At 37.9% G+C, this 24,847-nt stretch overlaps 1 protein-coding gene across 7 annotated transcripts in view; it reads right to left on the reverse strand.

The window, feature by feature from the left end:
- The window catches only part of LOC124297578 (trichohyalin), a 73,133-nt gene that overhangs the window by 38,420 nt on the left and 9,866 nt on the right, over window positions 1-24,847 (reverse strand). For all 7 annotated transcript variants that reach the window (XM_046748797.1, XM_046748880.1, XM_046748963.1 and 4 more), the window contains exons 2-3: window positions 8,830-8,979; window positions 4,124-4,220 (exon numbers count right to left, since the gene is read on the reverse strand). In XM_046748797.1, the coding sequence (XP_046604753.1) occupies window positions 4,124-4,220; window positions 8,830-8,979 (247 nt within the window). The remainder of the gene's footprint in view (window positions 1-4,123; window positions 4,221-8,829; window positions 8,980-24,847) is intronic.

A 24,847-nucleotide genomic window follows, 5' to 3' on the forward strand; every position in this document is an offset into this window, starting at 1 on the left:
ATTTTTTTTTTCCATCTAAAAACTTTGGTCAGACACAAAGATACCAGAAATAAGCTGCCGCTGATTACTCCTGCCGCTCCATTCGTTTACTCATTCATTCGTCAATGTTTATGGATTATGCGGTGGTGAAATGGTGTCGTTTCCTCCTACTGACAGTTGTGATTTCAGGATATAGCCTAAGCTCTAAATATTCGTAAATACCTGCGGGTGTACGGTTTTGAAGGAGTTTGGTCGGCGAAAAATCGATACTTTTATTAAACAAATAACGAAATCGTCGCTCGCAGAGTATTTGTTATATTACAATAGATCTCTTTAAAATTACTGTGATTATAATCAAAAATTCACCTTTCAAATCGATTCGGAATGGTTAAAAATCTAATACATTTGTTCCTTTTCAACTCTATCGATAGGCCATTTTATTCAGAAGATTATTTTATACAAATTCGTTGATATGCGTTTGTTTGTTTTGTTTTTTTTTTTTTTCATCTTTCGTTTCATAACGTTGCGTCGGCATCGTTGGATATTAAATTTTGTTGAAAAATAATATGAATAAACGTTTCAAAGACTTTGTCGAAAATTGATGTCCGTAAGCTTTTTCTCACAATTACAGAGTTTTCCATCGTTGTATATTCGAGGTGATATAGCTAAATGAATTAACGAAGAATATCGATTTTTGGCCAATCAACTTTCTTAACGTAACTATTAATGAGTAATGATATGAGCATACAATTATGATACGCAATTGGACGGGAATAGTTATACACATGGGAATAACAATAACCTGTAACAAAATCATGTGAACAGCAATAACGAAATAACAGTGGAATAAAAATTGTGTAAAATTTAATCTTTTTTCGCCTATCTCCAATTGATTATCCTTTTTTTTTTCACTCACGCGTTTTTCTCTCTTATTTTTCAACAACACAAACACCCTTCAATCCTTGAATTACGGTAGTGAGTAACAATAAATGCAACGTATTTTAAATACACACGTAAAACCTGCAAGTAAATATTTTTCATAGAAAATCCAAAACGACGCGGTTCTGTATTTTGATTATCAAAAATTTTTCTTCTTCTTCTTCTTCTTCTCTGGTAACCTTGCGCGTTGTGAAAATATAAAAAAGACGATTAAAAAAAAAACTAGAGTAAATGATTTAATTAAAAAATAAAAGGAAACGAGGTCTCGCTCTGAATCGTACGTCATTTTTATTTTTATACTTGTTTTACGAACATCAGTTTGAGGGTGTTTAAAAAATCGCAAGTTAAAGACGAGTCAATAAAAAAAAAAAAAAAAAAATTAAATACTTTTGTTCCAAGTTTTTCACGGCTCGTAATAACGTGTGAAAAATCCTTGATAAAATTGAAAAATTTCACTCAATTAACCGTTCACCGAGTTGTCGTGGAATGCCCCATACATTGTACCCCGTGTAACGACAATGCGCGTGGGTGGGTGTTTTTGCGAAAACACCCGAGGGCTTTGAAAGACGGTAAATCGCGATTCTCCCGCTTCTGTCTCCGCATGCCGGTCATCAGGGTAAATACTAGTTAGTGTTTCACCCTTAAACTCGTCGTGGTCGGGTTGACGCCAAAGTCTAGCTGCGAAACGTGATGGGACTGTTGGTTGGCTGTTGTGACCTAATTCCCTGTCTCTTCTTGCCTTATTTTATCTTATCTTATCTTCTCTTCTCATTCCCGTCAAGTATCTTCCTCTACCTAACCGCGTATGCATGCATGTGTGAAGTTTTGACGTAGAAACGAAGCTGTATGCATGTCAAAGATGGCAGGTAAATTCCCGGTTGCGTAATACGAAATTCTTGAAATATCTGGAGGGACGTGGACGCCATTCCCATCTCTCTCTCTCTCTCTTTATATAATTATATATATATATATATCTGTAACATCAATTCAACTACACAAACCGCAGGCTTCTAACTTCCCGGGATTACTTTGTAATATTTCATTTCGCTTTTTTGCTATTTCCGATACTATACTTAGTAGGATTGTAAAAAATGTATCATTTCGCAGTGGTGAATAAAAATTAACGTCATCGTACGTTAAAGTTTAAATAATAATTCTAGCAGCGACAGTCAACGTACAAGTTACAGTTGTAAATTTCAAAGCAAGTTTAATTAATTTTCTCAAATTTTCAAAGACAATTTATTACAATGATTACGCATTGATTGCAACAAGCCTGAATTATCTTTCGCAGAATTGAAATTTTTTTTTTGTTTTTTTTTGTTTTTTTTTTATCACAATTCAATTTCTCGAGATATTCCGATTGAATGCAGTAATATTTTCGTCAACCGGCAGTCGGAATTTTGAATTTCTAACCCAACCGAAACATGACGTTCGTAAATGGTACGATTGCGAATTTCATTAGAGAAATATCTAGGTTAGAGTAGACTAACTAGATACGCGGTGCAGTTTTATTCCGACTCCTCCCGGCGTCTGGGGTTTTAATCTAATTGCAGGGAAAAATACGAGCTCTTACGCCATGCCGTATGAAAATGTCCTCTGCAATTTCATCTTTGCTCTCTTCACGGAACGTAACACATATTTTCCACCGGACACGCTCGCGTAATTATACGAATATTTCATACGGATATTTTCGCTATTATCCTATCACACGAAAAAAAAAGAGAAGAAAATAATGTTAAAAAAAAAAAAGATACGTCCGATATTTTGCAACTTTCAAATTACTTTGAAGCTGTTCAATTTGCCAGGTTATAAAAAAGCTTTGCTCTTATATCGTATACATGCGTATACAATGAGCGGTTTAAAATTTGAAACAACCCGCCTTATAAAGTTGCAAAATAGCGAAAAACTTTCCTCAAAAATTACAAGCTTAACCTGAGGGAAATTCAAATTCGTACGGTAAAAAAAAAAAAAAAAAGGGAAACGAGGCGATGGTGACTCGAATTCTTAAAATTCTCGGTACAATTTCCAGGCGCTGAATTTCGAGTCGGATGATTCTACAAAGGATTTTTGCACACTTGTTTTAAAACGAAAAATTCATGGAAAAGGTTTTCCGCTTTCAACGAGAAGTATAATTGTATGAGAAAAACTTGAATCCCTTTTGGTGAAAAGAAAATTAATGGGAAAATCAATCCAGTCACTGGTTAATTATTTTTTGTCTAATCATTGATCAGGTATGATATTCGTCTCTGATGAGCAAATAAATTGCATTAGTTAAATTTTTGGATGAAAATAACTGATTAATATAAAACGGAGTGTAAATATCACGGAAGATTTTAAACCTTGGTTAGCTTTAATAATAATATATTAAATTATTTTTGTTGTTATTGTTGTTGTTTTTTGTTTCAAATTATCCAATATCGCGATAATTGGCATCGATGCGTCTTTACGATAAAAACGTAATAATTAAGCAAAAAGACACGAAAGGTATAATTTTTTTTCTACAGTGTACAAAAAATTACCAACCACGTTGTTAATCAAACGATACCTGCGATATATAACCTCAAGCGTTGTGTATTATAAAATATGACCGAACGTTTAATTAAAACAGTCCAAGTACTTTGCATATTTCATTTCTTCAGAGGTATAATTAATAACAAAGTTTTATAAGCGACGGACATATTACGTATAATTCCGTCTAACTTACAAAAATCACACCGGCAGGGTCGTTTTCTTCAATCACAGTCATTACACAGGATATTTTTTGTCATTATTCACAGTTCTTCTACGAGTAGTTAATAAAATAAACAAAAGAGCGAAACCTTCGTTCGAATACCTTCTCTTTTTTTTTCCACCCTCGTTAAATTCAATATTTCACTTTCTACAATATCGGCAAGGTTACCAGAGCGTCGTTTTGTTTGAAAAATAACGGTATACGCAAATTTGCAGACGCCGCAAGCTGATTAAAAAACAGAAAAAAAAAAAAGAAAGTAAAACCGAGACACTTTTGTACCACACACATACCGCGATATTATAACTCTATTCGAATTTACATACTTCATGATTTAATTGTGACGTAAGAAAGAAACAAATTCAATTACTTTTTTTGTTTTCATTTTAAAACATGTAAAAGTAAAATAAAAAATTAGAAACAACGTACGTACATATTACGTGTAATAAGATATAATTCTTTTTACAAATTTCTCACCCATTCCTTTGTTCTGGAGCATCTCCAGGAGCTTTTTAATACTTTCGTCTCTCGCCTGGAGGGTTTGCTTCTGAGTTTCTATCCTCAATTCAAGCTCCTGAAACAGAAAGTGAAGAAAAAAAAAACTGTTAAATCGAATTCAAGAACCCTTCCGCCCCCCCCCCCCCCCCCCCCCCCCCCCCCAATGTATTATCTTGCTGTACAAATATTGAGATATAGGTCGAAGATTATTTGGTTCTAAAAAAGAACTTCAGTGTAAACTTCAGTTGTGTTCGTTAAGATTGGCGTTCATCGGCTCAAATAAGAATAATAATAAAAAACTTAAAAATTTTTGGAAGCATCGTACATAGTTTTTTGACTAAAATTTATAGACCCGCTCACGTCGAAGTTTTCGCTAAATCAACGACATCCAATGAACGAGCTTTCATCCTCTAATCCTCAAAAATCTCACGAATGAAAAAATAATTCACTGGTTGAAGACATTGATCGATAAACAAGTTTTTCCGCATCCATGTGAAAAGCCATGAAAACGTCGCAGCATCGAGTCCGTAACTCTATTGTCACGTCTTGTTATAATTATCGAGGTGGTTGGTTACGCCTGGAATGAAGAGGAAGGGAAGGTTAATAAATTTATCGCCTCTCTTTGACGGCGTCGAAGCGACGACGGGTACATAATTAGGTGTTACCAAAATTGGTTAAGGTCGGGACATTCGACTTTCCCGAGTTTCCGTGGAAACCGCTTGTGCAGCTAATTTGGCGACATTGCATTTATAACACACGATCCTGCTGACCATCGACTGCCGGCGGTTCGATCGTCGTGATTTACGATCCATTGTCGGGACAATGTACAGTACCGACAAGCTCTGCTGCATGATCAGGAAATTAGGAATCGCCATTGGCGACTCGTGGAAATTACACTACGAGTGATTAATCAACGGTCGATGACGGTAACTACTGATTTTAAGTAGAAACGCGCGACTGGCAATTCGTTTGTTCATAGTTGAGTTCAAATTTTTCTTCGACTTTGTTATTTGCAATCGAAAGTTCATGATTAAGTTCGGCTTTCAATATCAAGCGTCTTTCGTTCGTTCGTATCAGTGAACGATCGGCTTTCACCATTTTTTGATACATAATGGGTCTCGGCAAGGCACAAGTCACAGTAAAAGGAGACTTGTTTCGAACATTTGTTTTTTACGAACTGTCGGATTTGAATCGAGCCATGTGAACGTTGGATACCGTGTACATAGAACAACAATGTTCCTCAATTTCTCTCTCACAGATCATTCTCATGCTCAATGTCTTACAACATCTGGTACGTGAAATAAATTCATCGAAGTAAAGCGAGTACCTGCACTTGTTACACCTTATAGACTTTTGGATGAGTGAAGGTATTAATCAACGCTTCGAAACGAGTTTAATACAATTGAATACGATATGAAAAAGAAGTTGGTTCACGATTTCAGGGGAAAGTTAACCGCTGGTTCTGTTCAAAGGCTGGCGTGTAATGTGAAAACGAAACTTGGCCAACGCGATACGGAAAGCGGAAGAAGAAGAAGATAAAGAAGAAGTTTAGAATCTTGACAAGGTAATAAGCGATGATGATCAAACGAGCAGCGAAAGTTCCCACAAGGTCTGCATAATTTGGAGGACAGCCAAAAGCCGACCAGTTGCTCTCTCTCGAGTCAGCAGCATGGTTTTGCACGTTGCAGATATACGATCGTGAAAACGAGTGCAACGGCTGTTTCCTCGTCGTCTGTTCCAACATGCTGCAGTCTGTGCAGATTTACTCGGTCTGCAGCTGCTGGATGCCTTTCACCCTCAGTCCTCGTTTCAGAACTAAAATTCGACCCTTCGCTAGAGTCTTTAGGGAGTATTCAACAGCGAAGGATATACCGTGCATTCGTTGGGTTGGGTCAGGTTTTGGGTGTGAACCAAAGAGAGTCTCCACTCCTATTCGGAGACCGTCTGCACGCCTATTAGACTTTTTGCACATAGACAATAAGCACCTAAATTAATTAAACCTTGAATAAAATCGATCGTTTTGTGTATTTTAACGAACAATTGTTGTTTTCGACTTCATAGATGTTTATCGTAGGCTGTAACTCATCGAGAAAGACGCGATCTGTAAAGACAAGTCTATTGGACAACAGATTGGTTGAGAATTGAGATCAAGATTCTTTGTCACGTACACTCCATTTTCGTAGGTTCAATAAGTTGACGAAGAACAAAGTAATCGATACCCAAGTATTTCATGTTTCAGTCAAGTTACTCAGGGTTGAAAGCTGACTTTGACTCGTTTATAAGCAGCTACATATCTTTTTTGAAAATCAGTATTACGGGAATTCAACGACTCGTCTATAACAGGTATTTGATTTCAATCGACCTTTCGAATCCATAGCACCGCATATCAAATTCGAATCGCTTCAATTTTGTAAGTAAAATTTGTAAACCAAATGACACGTGATACTAATTACACTTCCATTGAAATGGTTCCAACGACAACTGCTGAAGTTTTCCTTTAGACGATTACGAACCCAACGAATGGCCTAAAATAGTAGTCGAATAGCGATGAAAATTTTATCGATAATCCCTACCGAATCCGATATGATCATCGTGGATGTGAGCAAAGCTTCTTGGGGAGTTTTTCCGCGACGAAAAGAAATTCGTGGATAAGAGTGCGATATGATGTTTCATCGGCGCGGGATTTGGACTCTGAGAAGGATTACTCATCGATTCGTAGCAGACATCGAGGAGGAGGATGATAGGCATCAAAGAAGGAAAAACGACCGGGTAACGCTTCGAGCGAGTCTCGTCCCTTGGTGTACGCAGATTGGAGCACGAGGACGAAAATAGACGATGTCATTTACCCCGGTACTGTTTGGGATCCAGAAACTTTGTTTATTTCCGTGCCTCAAAGCTGCGGGTTAAACGTTCGGCAGGCGCCTACGCGAATAAAACTAAACAAATACATAGCACGACGAAAGGGATGAGAGGGTGGATGGGGTGGGTATGTGTGCAGGTTGTCTTACGACACCGTGTCAACACCATGTGACGTTTATTCAAGCCCAGGTAAAACAACTCTCTTCGTCACTGCCCGACTGACGTTATTTCTTACTTTCTTTATCTTTCTTTCTCTGCCTGCCTAACCTAACGTATCATAACTTCGCCCATCGCCACCTCCTCTTTTGCCTCGATGAATTTTGTACAAACATCAGAGTGGATGGAAAGATTGTGAAAAATATCAATCCATGTATATCCGCGCTTTATTGCAAATGACGACGAATGTTTGATTTATAATTCAACGAATTGTGAATGGAATTTTTCGTTCTTTGGTAGTTATTGGAAAGTTATGACGGTGAATGAAAATTACTATCGTTTTACACGTTGCAATTATTATGAAACATAACGTGGTACTACAAGTTATACAAGTCATTGGTCTGATCATAGTTGTCGGTACTGCATTTTCCGCATGATGACAATCTTTTTGTTTTTCATGAGGATGAAGTTAGTAACCTTACTTTTAGGACGCATGTGCGGGAAAAGTCGTTACTTCGCACCCTTAGCAATGGACGAAATTTAGTAAACCAATGACAAAACGAAACATGATCTTATTTTGAAAAAGCATCTCCTTAAAAGTAAATCTAAAATTGAGTATATCTTCCCCTTTTATCGAAGCAGGCAAGGAGCAGGAGTTCATAAATAACGATAATAATAATAAAAAAGAAAAAACTAATATCGCTTTTAATCCAACAAAACCGAACCGAACGACAAACGTCGACCTTACACAGAAACTTTCTAAACCTCAAAAGGAGCCACGGATTCTTTCGGTTATAACAAGCTACGGGGAAAATCGATTTCTATCCATTTTTATTAACAATTTCGTTCCGCTTTCATTGTGTGGTAAACTACGGATATTGGAGGAGCTGTTTCAACGTCCCAATGTGACGTACATAAAAGAATCAATCGATCGATTCACCCGTACACAATACACATGCAAACGTGATTTAAATGTATAACATCGCAATTTTTTTTTTTAAATATATTTTTCCAAAAAAATTAAATTACAGTCGATTCAAATAACTATAATTTTATATAACGCGAGCGTATTTTACACGTTTCTCCACGCGTGTTTTCCGTACACAAAGTATCGGTGCCTACGACGGTCGAGTGAGTATGCGAATGCGCATGCGCGGAGTATTGAAAACACTACTTTTAAGTCCTAGGAGTTAAATGTTGTCTTTTCCGTGCCGCGCGCATGCGCTGTTGCGAACAAATCTGATTTTACGCTACCCTAACCTCAATTTCGTGCTTCGTGAAAAAACGCGCAACATGCTCTAATTATATAAAAAATCGTGTAAAACAAGGAGGCAAAGGCATTTTTGCCTCACGTTTTCGCAATATTCGTATTCGGCTCACCTACGACTCGTATTTCAAACTCACGCTCGGCCCGAAAAGATCGAGTTTGCTTCCTTGTTGCACAATATACTATTTCAATCTCGTCACAACGACGCTGGTTGTACGTTTATCTTTTCTTTTCTTTTTTTTTTTTTTTTTTTATTAGGCCAATGCCCGACCAGCTCGAAGGATAGTAAAAGGAATCTCGCATAACAACGGCAGTGAAAATGTCATGTTTGTTTTTTTCCTTTTCATCCGGGCTCCGATTGCAGGCTAGAAGATAAAAATATAATGCTGATGCAAATTCTTACCTTAATCGTGTCGCGAAGTATTACTATTTCACGAGTCAGATGCTCGTTTTCATTGAAGAGAACTTCCATCTGCTGCTGCATCTCAACGCTGGGTCCCCTCATCCTCAATCGAAGTTCCTCCTCAAGTTGGCGAACCATCATACTTTGTTTCTGAAACAGAAACGAAAACGGTAACGGTGAGTTACGGAATTAAAATTTAATAACAATATCGTTACAGGACCAGAAGGAATTGCGCTATACTTATATACAATATTTGACAAACTTGACGCAGAATGAAGATAACATGATCTCATTCTCCGTCTACTTCACCCCTTCGATTGAATGAGAATTACTAACACACGAGACCTTGCTTCTCTCCAAATTTCATGACTCTGGGTCAACCCTACAGGTTTTGATTTCATCAAAATATGACACAAATGGCCGTATCTTTTGATTGCGTTGACTTAGAAGCTTGACTTTTTTACACCTCCACGGGACAGCAGACCTTAGTATTTGACATTAATTTCAACCTGATACCTCAACCCGTTCCTGAGAAAAAGTGTCTTAAAATACAGACGGACGGACAACGAAGCGATCCTACAAGGGTCCCGTTTTTACCGTTTGAGGTAGAAAACCCTAAAAGTAAAAGAAAATGGAAAAAAAAATCTAATACTACCTGAAGGTAAGGTAAAAATTTGATTTTCTTTATACGCACATACGTATATCGGTGAAAAGATTTTCGTTCCTTGTGTAATACAATATATTACAAATGCGGTGAATAATAAATATACCTACGGATGTGTAGAAATAATATTTCTCTCCCCCCCCCCCCCCCCCTCCTGGCGGCAATTTTTGAAATAAAGCGAAGAGAAGGAATACACGAGTATCGATCTCCTCGAGTGAGTTTGCCACCGCTCAAGTATCCGATATACCTTCTGTTACATCCCGAGTTCCCGAAGAGGATTAGCCAAGTTTTTGGGGAGCCAATCTCTCTTACCGCTAACCTGCCGCGGGCGAGGCTAAAAATTGCGTATCCGACAATTTGGCGTGTATCGAAATGCCCCTTCTATGTTTTCCCGTCGGACACTAGGATGTGATTTTACGACCGATGTAATTCTACCGTACAATTTTAAATAGAAAATAAATGTGCCGACAATATTTTCTGTTATAATCTACAAAGGTCAAACCGCAAAACATTGCTGCGTAAATTCGTTGTTTCCATTTTTCCTTTTTTTATTTTTTCTCAACGTGTATATATAAATATGTAATATATTGTAATTTGTTTCGCCACAGATTGAAAATATTTTTAAACTAAATTTTCACGGCTCGACGCATATAATATATTTAAAAAATTTTTCACCGTATAGGAATTTTTATATGAAACGTATAAACGATTTTAGTATGTTTTCAAAGAAAATCGCAAGTTTGACTCGCATTTCCTCGTACATTTGTCGAAATCCACTCGTACACACCAAATGCCCCAAATTGTTTATTCGCTTCTTGTTCTTTCGATAAATTAAATTCCAACAGAAATCGAAAGAACACGTAATTATAATTGTTCGTCAAGACTGTGTATATAATTCCTCAATTTACTCTCATCATTTGTTCAAATCTCACACTCTGATCTACCAGATCATTTCCTCGATAATCCAAATCCAGTACACACAACGTATATACCGTCAGTTTCGAGTTATCCCCGCAAAAGTAAAAAAAGAACGAAACAAAGAGAAAAGCGCGAAGAGTAAAAGCTCCCGCGGATTTGAAAGTCTAAATAACATAAAAAAAAAAAAAAACACAACAAACAAAAAAAGAAACAAAAAAGAAACGCAACAGAATCAAAAAAGTTGATACAGAAAGTCAGCCTCCGGAGTGTAAATAAAAAACAGAGCAATAAAAAACTGTGTAAGAAAATCTCCCGATAGATCCGATTGACCCAGTTACACGTCGGCAGCGGCTGTTTCCCTATGTCGAGAGGACTCGGTCGGTTTGTGACGTCACGGAAAAGCCACGCCCGTACTTTGGCAAGCTCTCTCGCACTCCAACTTTCGGCTACCTTTCTCCCATCTCTCGCTCTCTCCGACGGGGATTGACCGGCAGTTTCGTGACGTCATTAATCCCGGACGTGCGACGTGCGAATACATCGTACGTACGTACGCGTGCACGTGTGTATGCGCTGTGAGGGTAATACCACGCTACACACATGTTAAAACTAATCAAAGACCAGAAGCGGCAACTCGGCACGGCGTCTGACCAAACTCCCTGATTACTACTTCGTCGTGCAATCAGGCGGACGTCCCCGCACGCCGTTTTATAATCCCAACTTTTCATAACACTGTTACTGTACCGAAAGTGGAAATGACGGCAGTAATAGGGAAAAGTAACGGTAATAGTAATAGTAACAGTAATAGTAATACTGGTAGCAGTAGCAAAAGAAATAGCAATATTAATAGGAGTAGTAGTGGTGGGAGAACAGCAATTACTTTGTTATATATGTAATACAGATAAGTTGTTAGAAATAAAACAACAACAACGATAGTGATAATAATAATAACAATAATAATAATAATCGAAATTATGAATCGAAATTTAAAAATTTGACATCAGAATTTCGAATCAGTAACTACGATAATGTCACCCCAGTATTTTCCGGAAGCAATTCTGAACAACACAAAATTTTTTCCCACAGCACACTTCGAAGTGAAATGGAAAAAGAATATATATATATATATATATAGAAAAATGACGTCTGTAAAACGTTCTTCAATTCTGAAATAAAGGGTTAAGAAATCAATTTTTATTATTATAGAACAAATATGTTGTACAGTATTAAAAGAAAAGTGTAACGCGTGCGATATTTGTGCGATTTTTTGGGACGGAGCTGAAGTTCCGAATTAGAAAAGTTCCGAAAGCGTCTGATTGCGAATTATTTGGGGGGGGGGGGGCGAAGCTTGAAGTAAGGAAATCAAACTTTTACGAAACAGCAAAGTTTCGAATGGTAGGAAAGCGGACAGTTCAAAGTTTTGAAATGCGGGATTCCGAAAATTCAAGTTACGACAGAGCAAATTTTCGAAAAGTAAAGTTCAGATGGAGCGAAATTCCGTGAAATAAAGCGTCGATAGAGTAAAATTCCGAAGATTAAAATATACTCACACAGTGTGGTTTAATCAACGAGTGGGTAGAAAAAATGAGCAAAACTAAAAATCGGAACGACCAGGATTCCGAAGGTAAAAATATGGAAAATCCGAAGCAAAGAAAGATCAAAGGGGTGAAATTTCACCAAGCCAGAAATTCACAGAATTGAAAATCTTTGATCATTCGGGATTTCGATGTTTCAGATTTGTAAATTTTCTCACTCTCGCACTTTGGGAAATTCGACTCGTCGGCATTTTGTCCTCTCGAAACTTTGAGCTTCGAGCAAAGGACCATTAAAAACTTCGACGTTTCGTCAAAGTTCGATTTCTCCACTTGAAATTTCGCCACCAATAAATTCCTGATTCGGCGCTTTCGGTACTTTTCAAATCCGGAATTTCAACCCCGCCCCGATATTTTACATGTGCCAAAACAGTGCAACCACCGCAACGGAGATTGAACGTACACTTGGCATATAACATGCGATGGGATATAGTTGATCGGTAATAGGATCTCGTCTTAAGAGGGGCTTCGTTTTTCCGTCGGTACGTCTTATCGAGAAGCGATATGTACATACGTAACACACTCTCGCGATACACATATAACAACTTACATAAAAGCTCTCAAGAACTGGGCTAAGAGGAGGATTTTCCTCCTTTCTCGGGCAACGAGTATAAGTAATAACGCATCTTCTTGTCGATTTTATAACAGTGTCTAGATGCGGTTTACGTGAAACGTCAACTCTTGTTATCACCTATCGTCTTGAGAAGGAAGATAAATGTTTCCCATAATTTATATAATTATAAATAAAAAAAAAAAAAATGTAAAAAGAAAAAAAGAAAACAAGTAACGCAAGGAAGGGAAACGAGGGTGTTTTACGACGAGGCAAACCGTTATGAATCAAACTGCGTTAGGTGAGCGACTTGGAAAGTCTCCTTGAACCCCCAGGATAAGGGAAACATTTTTATCGCGACCCGGGTTACGTACAACCATATACATTTATGTAAATGCGTGCATGTGTGCGGATATAGGAACTATGTACGTCGAAATCGAAAAGTATGTAAGGACTTGAAATATGTGGTTGGAAATAGAGGAGGTCCAGGTCGAGAACAAACACAACTGATTGGCTCGATCTGTTCAGTCTCAACGCAAACTTTGAGTTTCCTTGAACCACCTACTTTTTTTTTTTATTTTTACTCCGGTCGATTTTCAAGTTGTTCAAATATCATTCGACAACGATTTCCGTACAATTAATTCATCTGGGATAATGCAATCTGTATCGGAGTAAGGGTAAGGAAAAAAAAAAAAAAAAAAAAAACTGACAAGAACTTTAACAATTAAAAGTTGTACAACTTTTTCGTTCGCGATTAGATATTTGTAGGATATTTTCTGTTCAATAAAAAAATATAACGCAAAATGTTCGACTCGCAAATTGACAGATTTATAAGTATGCAAGAAATATATCATCTCACGGATTCTGTGATCGTATTCAAAGAAAATTTCTAAATCGTAGCGTAAACCGTAACAACAAGAGGAATTCGCGCAGCACTTTTGACGCGGTTGCGTAACGACACAGAATGGTGGTTTTTTTTTTTTTTTTTTATACTTCTTTCTTTCATTTTTTTTTTCCACTATCCGGAGGGTCGTCGAGTTTACAGGATTAGCCAGACACGAACAACATCAAACCCCTCGTATCTTCTTTGTTTAAAGGCCCAATTGCAGTGGGCGACCTTTGCCTTTCAACGAATCACGAATCTAATTACTCCCAGGAGTTGTTGTCACGTTTGACGGCTGTCCTCTGTACAAGCTGTACTGTTTGTGAAATAATATAAATGCTGGTTTGCTTCGTTTTTTTTTGTTTTTGTTTTTCCACCGCCCCCTTCGGGAAAAGAAAAAGAGGAAAAACAGAGAGGTGGATATTTTTATTTTATTTACCGTTTCCTTCGCTTCTTGTGTAATCAAATAAAATGAGAAATATGTTATAAGTCTGAAACTCGATGTGATGTAATACGAGAATTGCTTTCAAAACGAATTACACGGTAGCAACTCATGCGGAAAACTACAACGCACGCCAGAAATGCTTACGTCATATTATACGTACGTAATATACGTAATGTACATATATATACAGAAAAGGTAACCTTCTTATATTTAATTTAAATAGAAATAAAAAATCATGCATGTATCATACGTGTACTTGACGGTGAGTAAAAAAAGTAATGATCGGATTAGCTGGAGAAACAAAGCGTGTTAAACAAATTGAAAATTGATTAAATTTATTCAAGTACCTATAATACTCGTTGTAATAAAAGTTACGGTTGATATTTTAGGGTGTAAATTTCTGAACTTTACGCACGTTGTTTATCGTAAAAATGGATGTTTGGATTTTTGTAAATTTGGTACATGGCGTGTTTCAGGAAATCACAAACTCGACATAAAAATGTCTGATACATGCATTTTCAAGGTAATCTTCTCTTTCCCTTCCAAAGATACGGGATGAATGTGACTGATGTAAAATCGAGTGAAAATAAATTCCAAACGATAGAATAGCGAAATAAAAACTAAACAAGTTTAGCTGTGGTAAATAAAGATTCGATGAGTTCAAAAAACAATACAGTATGGAAAAAGAAGAAAAAAAAAAAGAACAACAATAAGCAAAGAAAATAAGCAAGCGGATTTTCACCAAAAGAACTCTGCAATTATATCAACAAGTCTGTAAAAAATCCCACACTTATAATCTGCCTTTCTTCTTTTTTGACTAAAAAGAAACTGTAACATCCAACTTCGACGAATCAAAGCTCATTTTGTTGTTGTAAATCGATTATCCAGAAGTCGATAACCGCGACTGAAGTACGCGACAACTTTTCAGTTCGCATGTTGAAAATAAGCATAGCTGAATTCCATACCATGGATGTAGAATACGGACTTGGCTAGGCGTCCAACAAACCAAAATTGACAATTGCTGCCGGGTTCGTCGTACCCGCAGACATAATCGATCTATTTCTGGCACCATGAAAAGCATTATTACTGGGTGTAACATGTAACCATGCAGCCGTATAAGAGAAGTTGTCCGAAATCGCAAAGCGAAGAGCGAAGCTCGAGTCTCATCCAATTCCTGACCCAAACAGCTGGTAGAATCGACTTTTGTCCAATAATAGCCGCCTCGCTTAGTTTCTTCTGATCAAACTGGCGTTTAATTCACGCGGATTTGCGCCGCGATTTATATACGTTCAATCAAAAGTTTCATATACCTTAATTAACAATTTCTATTAACCGTGGTTCCATTGTTGTTATTCTTCTCTTGGCTGGGTAACAATGAATTTTTTTTTTTTTTGTTTTTAATTACCCGCGGTTAGAATACCGTAAAATTAATTAGCCAGACCATGACCAAAATCAATTAACTTCAAATCCGCCATCGGATCTCAGAAAGTATAATTATGTTGAGTTTTTATAGCTTGTATCCTCAAATTGTAGAACAAATATCGTAAGACTAATGGAAAACTTACATTTCGACGATCTTGAGTACGATGATTGAATTTTTTTTTTTCTTTTCTACAACGTGTCGAAAAAGTATTCACCGCATGCAGCGATTTATTGTTCTTTGATCATTACAATTTGTTCGTTTACAGGCGAATAATGAAACGAAAAAAATGTCTCCTCGTTCTAAACAAAAGGCATTCCATTTATAAACAAAATCTGTACGAAATGAAAAAATAATAATAATAAAACAAAACTGGCGAGAAGGATTTGCGTAGAATATAATCCGATAACAAGTGAAAAATCACTTTAAAAATTAGCATATTTCGGCAATATTTTCTTATTTTCTTATCACGAGTTATAATATATATGCGAGAAGCTAAACATACCTCGGAGTTTTCACATTAGCATTCCACAGTCGTATAGAGCATATTGCTGTAAAGCTTCCTCAGAGCTCAGGAAATACGATCGACGTTCATCCCAACTAACGGGATACGAATTGCGAATATGACGAGTTGGTAGTAGGTATACATAGGTATACAAATAGTGAATAAGCGTTAAACGAGGCGATTGGAAATTGGAAATCACCGTCGACGATTAATTGGACAAAAGACTTTCGGTGTATAATTTTAAAGACCGGAAAGAATGAAAGAAGTTGAAAAGAAAGGAAAGAAAGTTGAAAAGATCTAGAGCATAGAATTGAACGCGATCGACAGATGTGGATATAAACCTTACGAACAGTGGGTTCATCGGTTATGGGTACTCCGCGAATTATACACTGTGAAAAATTTCATTTTTTATAGCAACTAGAAAAATTGAGTAAAACAGGTATCGTTAATAAAACTGTTTGAATATCGTTGGAATTACGAAAAACGAGGTACACGAAACCATTTTGCGCTATCGTCGATCCTTTTTTGGTTATTGCAACGCGAAATCAGTTTCTGAGGTTTACTCTACTTTTTTAGTTGAACAAGGCTTTAACGTCAATTTATTGTCGCACGAGCATTAAATTTCGGCAACGGTTACAAGAAAATATAGCAAGAGTGTAGTAACAGCTGGAAAACTAATTTTCATTTTCTACCTCGAACTGTATTTTTCGATTGTGGTAAAAAATGAAAATAGTTAAGGACTGAGCGGTAACCGGAACTAAAAATTTCTCTCACAATAAGCGTACAATACCTAAGAGGCAAAAGCGAGAACGAGAGAGTTTCAGGGAAAGACAGACGACACCTTTAGATTCGGTAAACCTTCGTTTAATCAAAGAGATGAAGGTCTAGAAGAAACTGTGGTAGAATAATAGCAAGAAAATAAGGGTATAAAGGGTAAGAGCAAGGGTACACAGAGAGAGAGAGAGAGAGAGAGAGAGAAAAGGTGGAAGAAAATGGTCTCGAAGATCACAGCTATGGCCGTTGGAGTAAACAAGGAAGAGCCAGTGAAGGAGGAGTAAAAGGACAAGGGGGTGGTGGGTCAAACTTCATGAATGAGATCCCGCAAGCTCGCCGGTTGTGAAAGGGCGAAACATGCCCGCGTCACACGGCTTTTCCGCAGGGTACGGATGGATGGATGGATGGATGGAGCAGTCGGCCCTGGAGGGTCGATATCGGCATCCGAGCAAGGGGGGATTTGGCCTCCCACCCAGGGCGCAACTAAAGTTCCTACTTGGTGTAGAATTGAGCCAAGCCTGCATCGGCAGGCGAGAAATCAAGCAGAGATCAAAATCGCGCCCTACCCGATTCCGAAAGCCTTGACTCTCCAAGACTTAGATCATATCTGGGCCTTGTACCTGTAATGAACCAACGTAGTCGACTTGTTTCACGATTTATCGCAGCGTCACCCTGACTGTTTACCATATTCACCGGTGCGCGAGTGTCTCGAATTCCGGGTTCAGGAAGCCGTTTTTACTGACTCCATTTTTCCAAACTTTCATCGAATGTAACATTGGAGCTTAACTTTTGAGCCGAAAACTGACAATGAGGAAAGAATCTTGACGATATACTCGGAAGATTGAAAACTTGACAACTTTCAGAATATCACGGTGATGATTCAGATACTTTCCCATTTTTCGAGTCAATTTGACGTTTATCTTTGTTATATACTTCGTTATAACACAGATCGTAATCCGATGGAGACCGTTTGTCAAATATATGCTTGAAGTTCTTCCAGTCTGAACAATAAGTATACCTTTTCGATGTACGGATAACTTTGACCATACTTGATTGATCCCATCAAGATACATTATACAATATAGATATGAGTCTATCTAACTTGTATCAGGAGTGTGAAGTAATAAAAGCGACGTGAAATTTTTATTCCTCTTTCGTCGTCCGCGTGTCTTTTAAAACCGAAACGATCATACAAGGATAACTTGGGTAACGAGTGGTTCCTGTATCGAAAAATGGTCAGCAATGTCCGTTTACTCTAGTTTCAAGTTCTCATGGTTCCGGCACATCTCTTTTCGCTAGTTCCTGACACACGATCAGTTCTACAACGACCTACAGTCGTAGTCATTGACAAGATCATCGAGCAGTGTTATCCTTGGGTTTATCTGCTCGAATTCAGGTAAGCTGGCCACTGTTATCAAGTACAAACACTGTCCATTGTCGATGACAATTTACGATGACATTGAAGGTAGTTGTGGTAGCATTTAAGTAACGAAACATAGAAAGAAAAGTTCCCTGCATGGCAGCCTCAGCTTAACAATCAGCCCGGTTTAATACTGAATTTCAAACAAGCCTAGAATTCATCCTAAAAATGGACCCAAATTCTTAGGCAATTCAAAATTGGAATATGATCGAATCAATGAATGTTATGAAAAGAGCAGACAACGGTTTTCGAAAAATTGTACCATAGCGTGATTTGCGGCTACGATTAACGAAGTTTTTTGAAGAAAAAAATCTATATCTTTCAACAACAGGTACTTTTGTTCAACAATTGCACGTTCCATACATCCTTGAATCAAATATGTCATCAAATTAAAGCCACATCACGTTCTTTCGAGATTAATATCTCTTACGGCCAATTAACAACTGTAAAAATCGTCAAACAATCCGCACAGTTATAAAACGAGAACAAAGTTGGTAACAATCGTAACATCTGACCATTACGATTGTCCAGAGCATCATAACATCATAAAATCATAAAAACCAAGAACATACCAAATAGATTTTGGAAAGCCAACACCTCGATAGTCGTTCCAACATTTCGCAATGACGATTGTAGGTGCCTCTGAGGTTTCGTTACCCCAACTTTACCAACTCCAACCTTGTGATACGTTTCGTTGGTGGGGCTGTGGAGAGAGAACGATGAAGAAAAAAGTAGAGCGGGAGAGAGAAAGAGAGAGATTGAAAGAGTGAGAGAGTTTAGGCGGGATAAGCGATCGAAGAGGAGAGGCGAGGGGTTGAAACGGTGAGCGAGGGGTGCCAGAGAGACGAGGATGATGGCGGAGGGAGCAGTTATCGAGCGGACGACGAAGAGCCCTACGCCTGAGCCACGTTCCTCTCTTCCTCCACCTCGGGTTCTGATACTCACGCCAGTCGAGAGTTCGCTACTATACGACATTCGTCGGGGATAGTGGAATTCCCTTCCTTCCCACCCCGCGGACGTGCTCTTCTTCCTGTGTTCCTGTGTTCCTCTACATCGACGACGTCCAGGTGCTCTGCAATGGCGGTAGTAATGGTGGGCGGTTTGCGTAGGCGGATGGATCGGTTATACACGTTGTGTAGACACCACCACCACCACCACCACCATCACCATCGTCAGGTATAGAAGGGCTACTCTCCTCTCCAGGATTCTCTCCACCTCCTCCACCTTCTCCTCCTCATTCTATTTTAGATATACGTATAGCTACACAAATACCTGTATACATTCTCCTATTTTGTCTCCCTTTCCAACACGTAAAGCGTCGCTCAATTTCCGCCCCCTCTTCCTACTCCTCTAGCTCGTCCTCATCCTCATCCTCATCCTCGTAGACGTAAAACTCTTTCTCCGTATACACACCAGCCATGCATCGTCGGTATGGAGTAAATTGCGCACAAGGAAAAGAATATTCACGTTTCTACATGGAAATTGTTATACGTGTATGAATGTATGAGTGTGACTTCTAAATAGGCAAAAATAGAAGCGTAGAAGAAATTTGAATACAGGCAAATCATAATCAATCAAATTATACTGGTTCACAAAAATTGCACAAGAATATTACTACAAGTGTGACGTGAGTGTATTTCTGAAAAATAACACATCGTTGATATCCTCCCCTCGACTCTGTCGTATAATAATTATACGTATAACAGTAAAGTTTATTGTACGAGATACATTTATGTAAGAGATTAAGCGACAGTCGATTATTTAATTATGTACCCTGCGTGCAACGGTTCGGGCTTAGAAACGAACGGGAGGATGGGTGAATCGATAATCTTGAGAAAGGATGAAGATACGGGAAATAAACGAGCCACTGCCCAACTGAGCAGAGTTCAGTGAAGCGAACAGTGAAGAAGTTCAGAGAGAGAGAGACAGAGAGAGAGAGAGAGAGACGTTCAAAATGATTAAACTCAAGTGGTAGGTATACTGTTATTCGTCCGATTCTATTGTTTTGTCAAGTGGAATATTGCAAAGCATTTATAAGTGCGCGGAAGACAAAATTTCAACGGAGTCGATACGCGGAGGGTAAAAATATTAAACAACCTTCCCTCCTTCAAACCCATATCGCGGGAATATTGTTCCTCTTTCGAGCAAAAGTAATTTCATTCGTCGATTTACAGATTGTCGCTGTAACTGCAACGGCAGCAACGATTATGCTGGCGAGATTTTCGCGTGAGATTAGAGCAACCAACCAATGAAGGAAGGAAGGAAGGAAAGAAGGAAAGAAGGCGCAGCGGGTTATAAAATCGGTACTCCAGTTGCCGCGTGAAGCCTTGTGGAAATATCGTATCGACGTGAGTTAGCCGTGAGTTGCTTAAACACCAAATTCGCGATGTCGAACACGATTTGTCAGCTGTGTAATTACGATAAAGACAACTGCGAGTTCCGCAGATTTTTAAATTTTCAACGGACGACCTGTCGAAATGACATGACCAGTCGTAACTTTTTCTCAAATTTGGAAACTCAATTGTTTCTACTTTTATTATGCATACTTGGATCGTTTTTCACCTTTCCAAATCGATGTGTCGTGAAAGGTTGAGAAGAAAACGCAATTCACCACTGCAGGGACCGAAAACTCACGCTTATGTGTTGCTAAGTGTTAATTTCTCGAGGGAAGTTGCGTCTTGAATTTACACGTGATGTGAGACTCGCGCATTTATATAATACGCCAAGATTAACGACGCCACGTGCGTTTCTACGCAGAGAATATACATATAAGCATAATATATATTCTACATACGCAACGGTGTTGAAAAGAATAGAGAATAAATAAACCAAGTATAAACAATCTGCTGCACCGAAAGAAAAGTAGTAAAATTGTACGAATGATTTCACATGTCCTCAGTCCTTGATTTATGTATACAAAGGAATATGTTGGCGATTTTTTACCATCTTCCGACTTTTTTTTAGCTCAAGTTTTCACCTCGGATAAAGGTTGAGAATAATTTTCACCAAAGTTTGTTCTCGAAGTTCATTTCCGACCAATCGCAAAGCCCGGTTGAAGATCCAAGCCTGAAATTCCAAGGCATCGCTGAGACTGCGTAAGAGACAGATATAAAAAAAAGACGAATCTCCAAGATAAATGACAAAGGTACAATAATAGCAAGCGGCAAGTAGGCAACCAATGAAAGAAGCCTGGTATTAATTCAGCAGCCATGCGTCATGTCAGCCGCATCGCGTCACTGTAGTAATTAGTTGAGTCGCAACGATTCCAAAGAGAATACCGTGATGTAAGTACGCGAGGTTTCCTCGTGATGCGTCCCAGACGACGCCAAGTCGACTCAAGTACAACGTGAAAACCACAAGTGGCTGAATACTTACAAACATGCCGTAGCACGCACGAATTTAAAGTGAAGAGAGAAGCTGCACACATCACGGGATCCGATCACATGGTTCTGGTCTAAAAAACATTTTTTTTATAGGTAGATGTGACAGTTTTTTTCCAAACCTGAAAGATCTTGGCAAGAAGTGAAAATGTCGGAGGGATTCGGAAGGAACATTCTTCACGGGGTTGAAACAAGTAACGTTAGCTTCACGAAACATCGAAACGAAATTCGTTGCCTTGAAATTTTAGAATTACTTTCAAAGAGTTGGATTTTGAATAATTTGGGCACGTATGGTTTAGCAAATTTCAGACAATTTTAATAACGCGAAGCAATGATTTTTCTTCGACACGCGTCAAATGGTTCTTCTAGCTTTGACCTGTGAGAGTGCAAATGAAAATGCAGTTGATAAATCGTTGGGATAAAAAAATCTCTGGATTCTCTTTCAGGTACGTGTATAAAAAAGTAAAGCCACGACGAGAAGCAGGAATATCGTTCAATATGTTGTTACAATCGAAACGATCATAGGGAAAAAGTAACTTGAACGCGACAATCGCGCGTTGACAATGGAAACTATCGTTCGATCGGCACTGCAAACAACGTGACAACTGTGCGGCAGATAAATTGAGGCTTAAATTTTTATTTTTATTTTAATTTTTTTTCCCGCTTCGTCTTCGAAATCGATAATATACACCATAGTGCACACATACAACCAAAGCGTCGGTATAAATGGCAGCAATCACGATACGACGCACTGCTTTTTGCTCTCGCTTTTACTTTTTTTACTTACTACTATTCCTGTGTTTATTTTTTTGGTTAGAGTTGTACGGGCTCTAAGAACGAGAAAAAGAAGATGAAATTTTTTTCAAAAACCCAGAAGGATGTTCGCGTTTTTTCCCCTTCTATTTTAAAGTTTGTATAAATCAACATGTGAAAGCTGATTAGATGAGAGGATGGCTTTAAGAAAATCTGGTTATTAAACCGAACCATCGATATACTCGAACTGAAAATGAAATATAAAGAAATCGGTTTTTGTTACTCAAAAATTAATTAACCGTAATTACTTTCTGCAATCATTACCGACGAATAGACTGTATCAAAGTCTTTATTACACACATATATCCGTTATGCTTAATACATTATATATCGATAAGTAATTTTTGATAAATTACAAACGGCTTGTTTTTTCTTAGATTCGCTTTATTCCAATGTACGTTAATGCCAGAAACGTATTCACAGAAAGAATTACGGATTCTCTGGTTTGAGGAGAGACGACGATGCCAGAAGGTACATAAATCATTCTTATATCGAGTTCCAGTCGTCGATGGTTGTACGTTCTATCTGCGTAATAAGAAAAGAAAAATTCCGATCCAATCCTTTCCGATCCAATCGATTTACGTTCCGACTTGAGACCGCAATCGTTCTCCGCATGTCAACGACTACAGCTAAAATAATCATCTACGCGTATAAATAATATGAGTACAAATTCAGTGTAACTTCTTTTTACATCCTAATTCAGATTCGAGATGAAAAATAGGAAAACATACGAATTTTTGTTACAAACTTATTAAGATACACTCATCAGTGATCTCTGCTGATTGGAAAAGCGCATAATAATTGTTTTACTAATTTATTTAGCAAGCTTTCGTCACTCGTAAGAATTTGATAAAAAAAAAAAATAGAAATAAAAAATTTCCAATAACGTTAGATCTTTCGATCATACGTAGTTCAGGCGGCGGAATATGAAACAGAAATTTCAAGAATTTGAAGCGTTGAAAAGTAAAATTCCAGCATCTCCAGTTTTCAAAAGGCGGAGGGTTTTGTTCGCCGCTTCAACATTTCACCGTCGTATTTAGGTGTAGGTATGACTTATATACCTGTCAGCACACACATGCGACTGTGTTTCTAAAATAAACTTGGGAGAACTCTTTCTCGATCAATAACTAGAGGAAGAAAACTAGGTGCTGCTGCTGCTGCTGCTGCTGCTGCTATCGTTGCTACAGACTCTCGGTTCAAATTTTGTTTCAAAAAAAAAAAAAAAAAAAGAAAAACTTGTCGTTATTATTGCCGGACCAAAATTGCGTTTCGTATTTTCATTCTTAAAAATATGAAGTAAGTTAGCTAACAATTATACGTGCCTACTTAAATGAGATAATTACGCGTGCATTGCCTTTTAATTACCAAATCCGCGTGCTCCGGATTTTGTGGAATCTAACGAACGGGAGTAAGAATCTCAGAGAAAAGCTGAAAATGGATATAAATAACGTCGAATTAGTCGAACAATGCGCAGAGTAAAATGTTCAAGTTTTATTTTATCTCCGAGCGGATTGAATATGACCGCAGCAATTCAATATTTCATGGTATAGAACTCAGGATTACACTGTACGTTAAATTTACGTGTTAAAAGTCACGTACGAACTTCCATTTTAGTATTGTGAATCTGCGTTCAATTTGTCTCTTTGTTATATTTTCATTTTTATTGTTATCTCCAATTGAAAGAAACGAATAGCTGATCAGGCGAATTCGTCGTCAAGTGTTCAAGTATTTCATGCCTCCAAAAATGCGCGTGAAAATACATAACAAATTCGCGTCTACGTCCTCATTTCGTATGTAATGAGGATGAAGATATTTATTTATTTATTTATTTTTTGTTTTCATTATTTACAGGGCATAAAATTCTCCTTCTACTGATTTATAATAGGTATATCAAAATATCTGTGCAGACATTGTTTTATCGGTTAAACGTTTCGACACGGCGACGAAATCGGAAGGTAAAAATCGAATCAAGGAAAAGACGCAAACTAATCCGATGTTTTACAACAACTGCATGATTTGAAGCCGAAACGGTTCCGATCCTCAAATTTTTCTGGGCTCGATTCAAAAAATCGTGAATAAAAAGAAAGAATGCTGTTGAACAGTGGTTTCTCTTATATTCAACCATGATAATTCGTCCAAGCTGCAGCCAGCCAACCACGGATATAAGAGTTAAGTCGGTGAAAAAGAAGAAAAAGAAAAAAAAAATAAAGAAACACGTGGGGAAAAGGGTGAAAAAAAATTTAAGACCGGACGAGAATATATATATATGCGTTAATATAAAAGAGAGCCTCTTGTGTCTCCGTGTATTCGAGCCTGCAGCGATGGCGTCGACGCGAGAAAGGCGAGAGCCGAGAGTTGAAACATGTAATTTTTTACCCCCTAGTTACTACAAACATAGCCATCATTGCTACTCGGAACTTGTTACATCTGGGTTAAAGAAAAAAAATTTCTATTCTATTTTCCCCCCTCCTCGGAAAAATCTGACAAATAGAAATTACTACAGAGGTATATAGAGATTTTCCTTGGGTAGAAGGAAAAAAAAACACATCTTTTAAATTTCCTTCGAATTCTAACCATAATTTTATGATTCGACTTTACAGTCGATAAAGATAGCTCGATCTGGATTTTGTTATTGATCATGTTATTGTATCGTAGAA

This window comes from Neodiprion virginianus, chromosome 1 (assembly GCF_021901495.1).
Source record: "Neodiprion virginianus isolate iyNeoVirg1 chromosome 1, iyNeoVirg1.1, whole genome shotgun sequence".
NCBI lineage: Eukaryota > Metazoa > Arthropoda > Insecta > Hymenoptera > Diprionidae > Neodiprion > Neodiprion virginianus.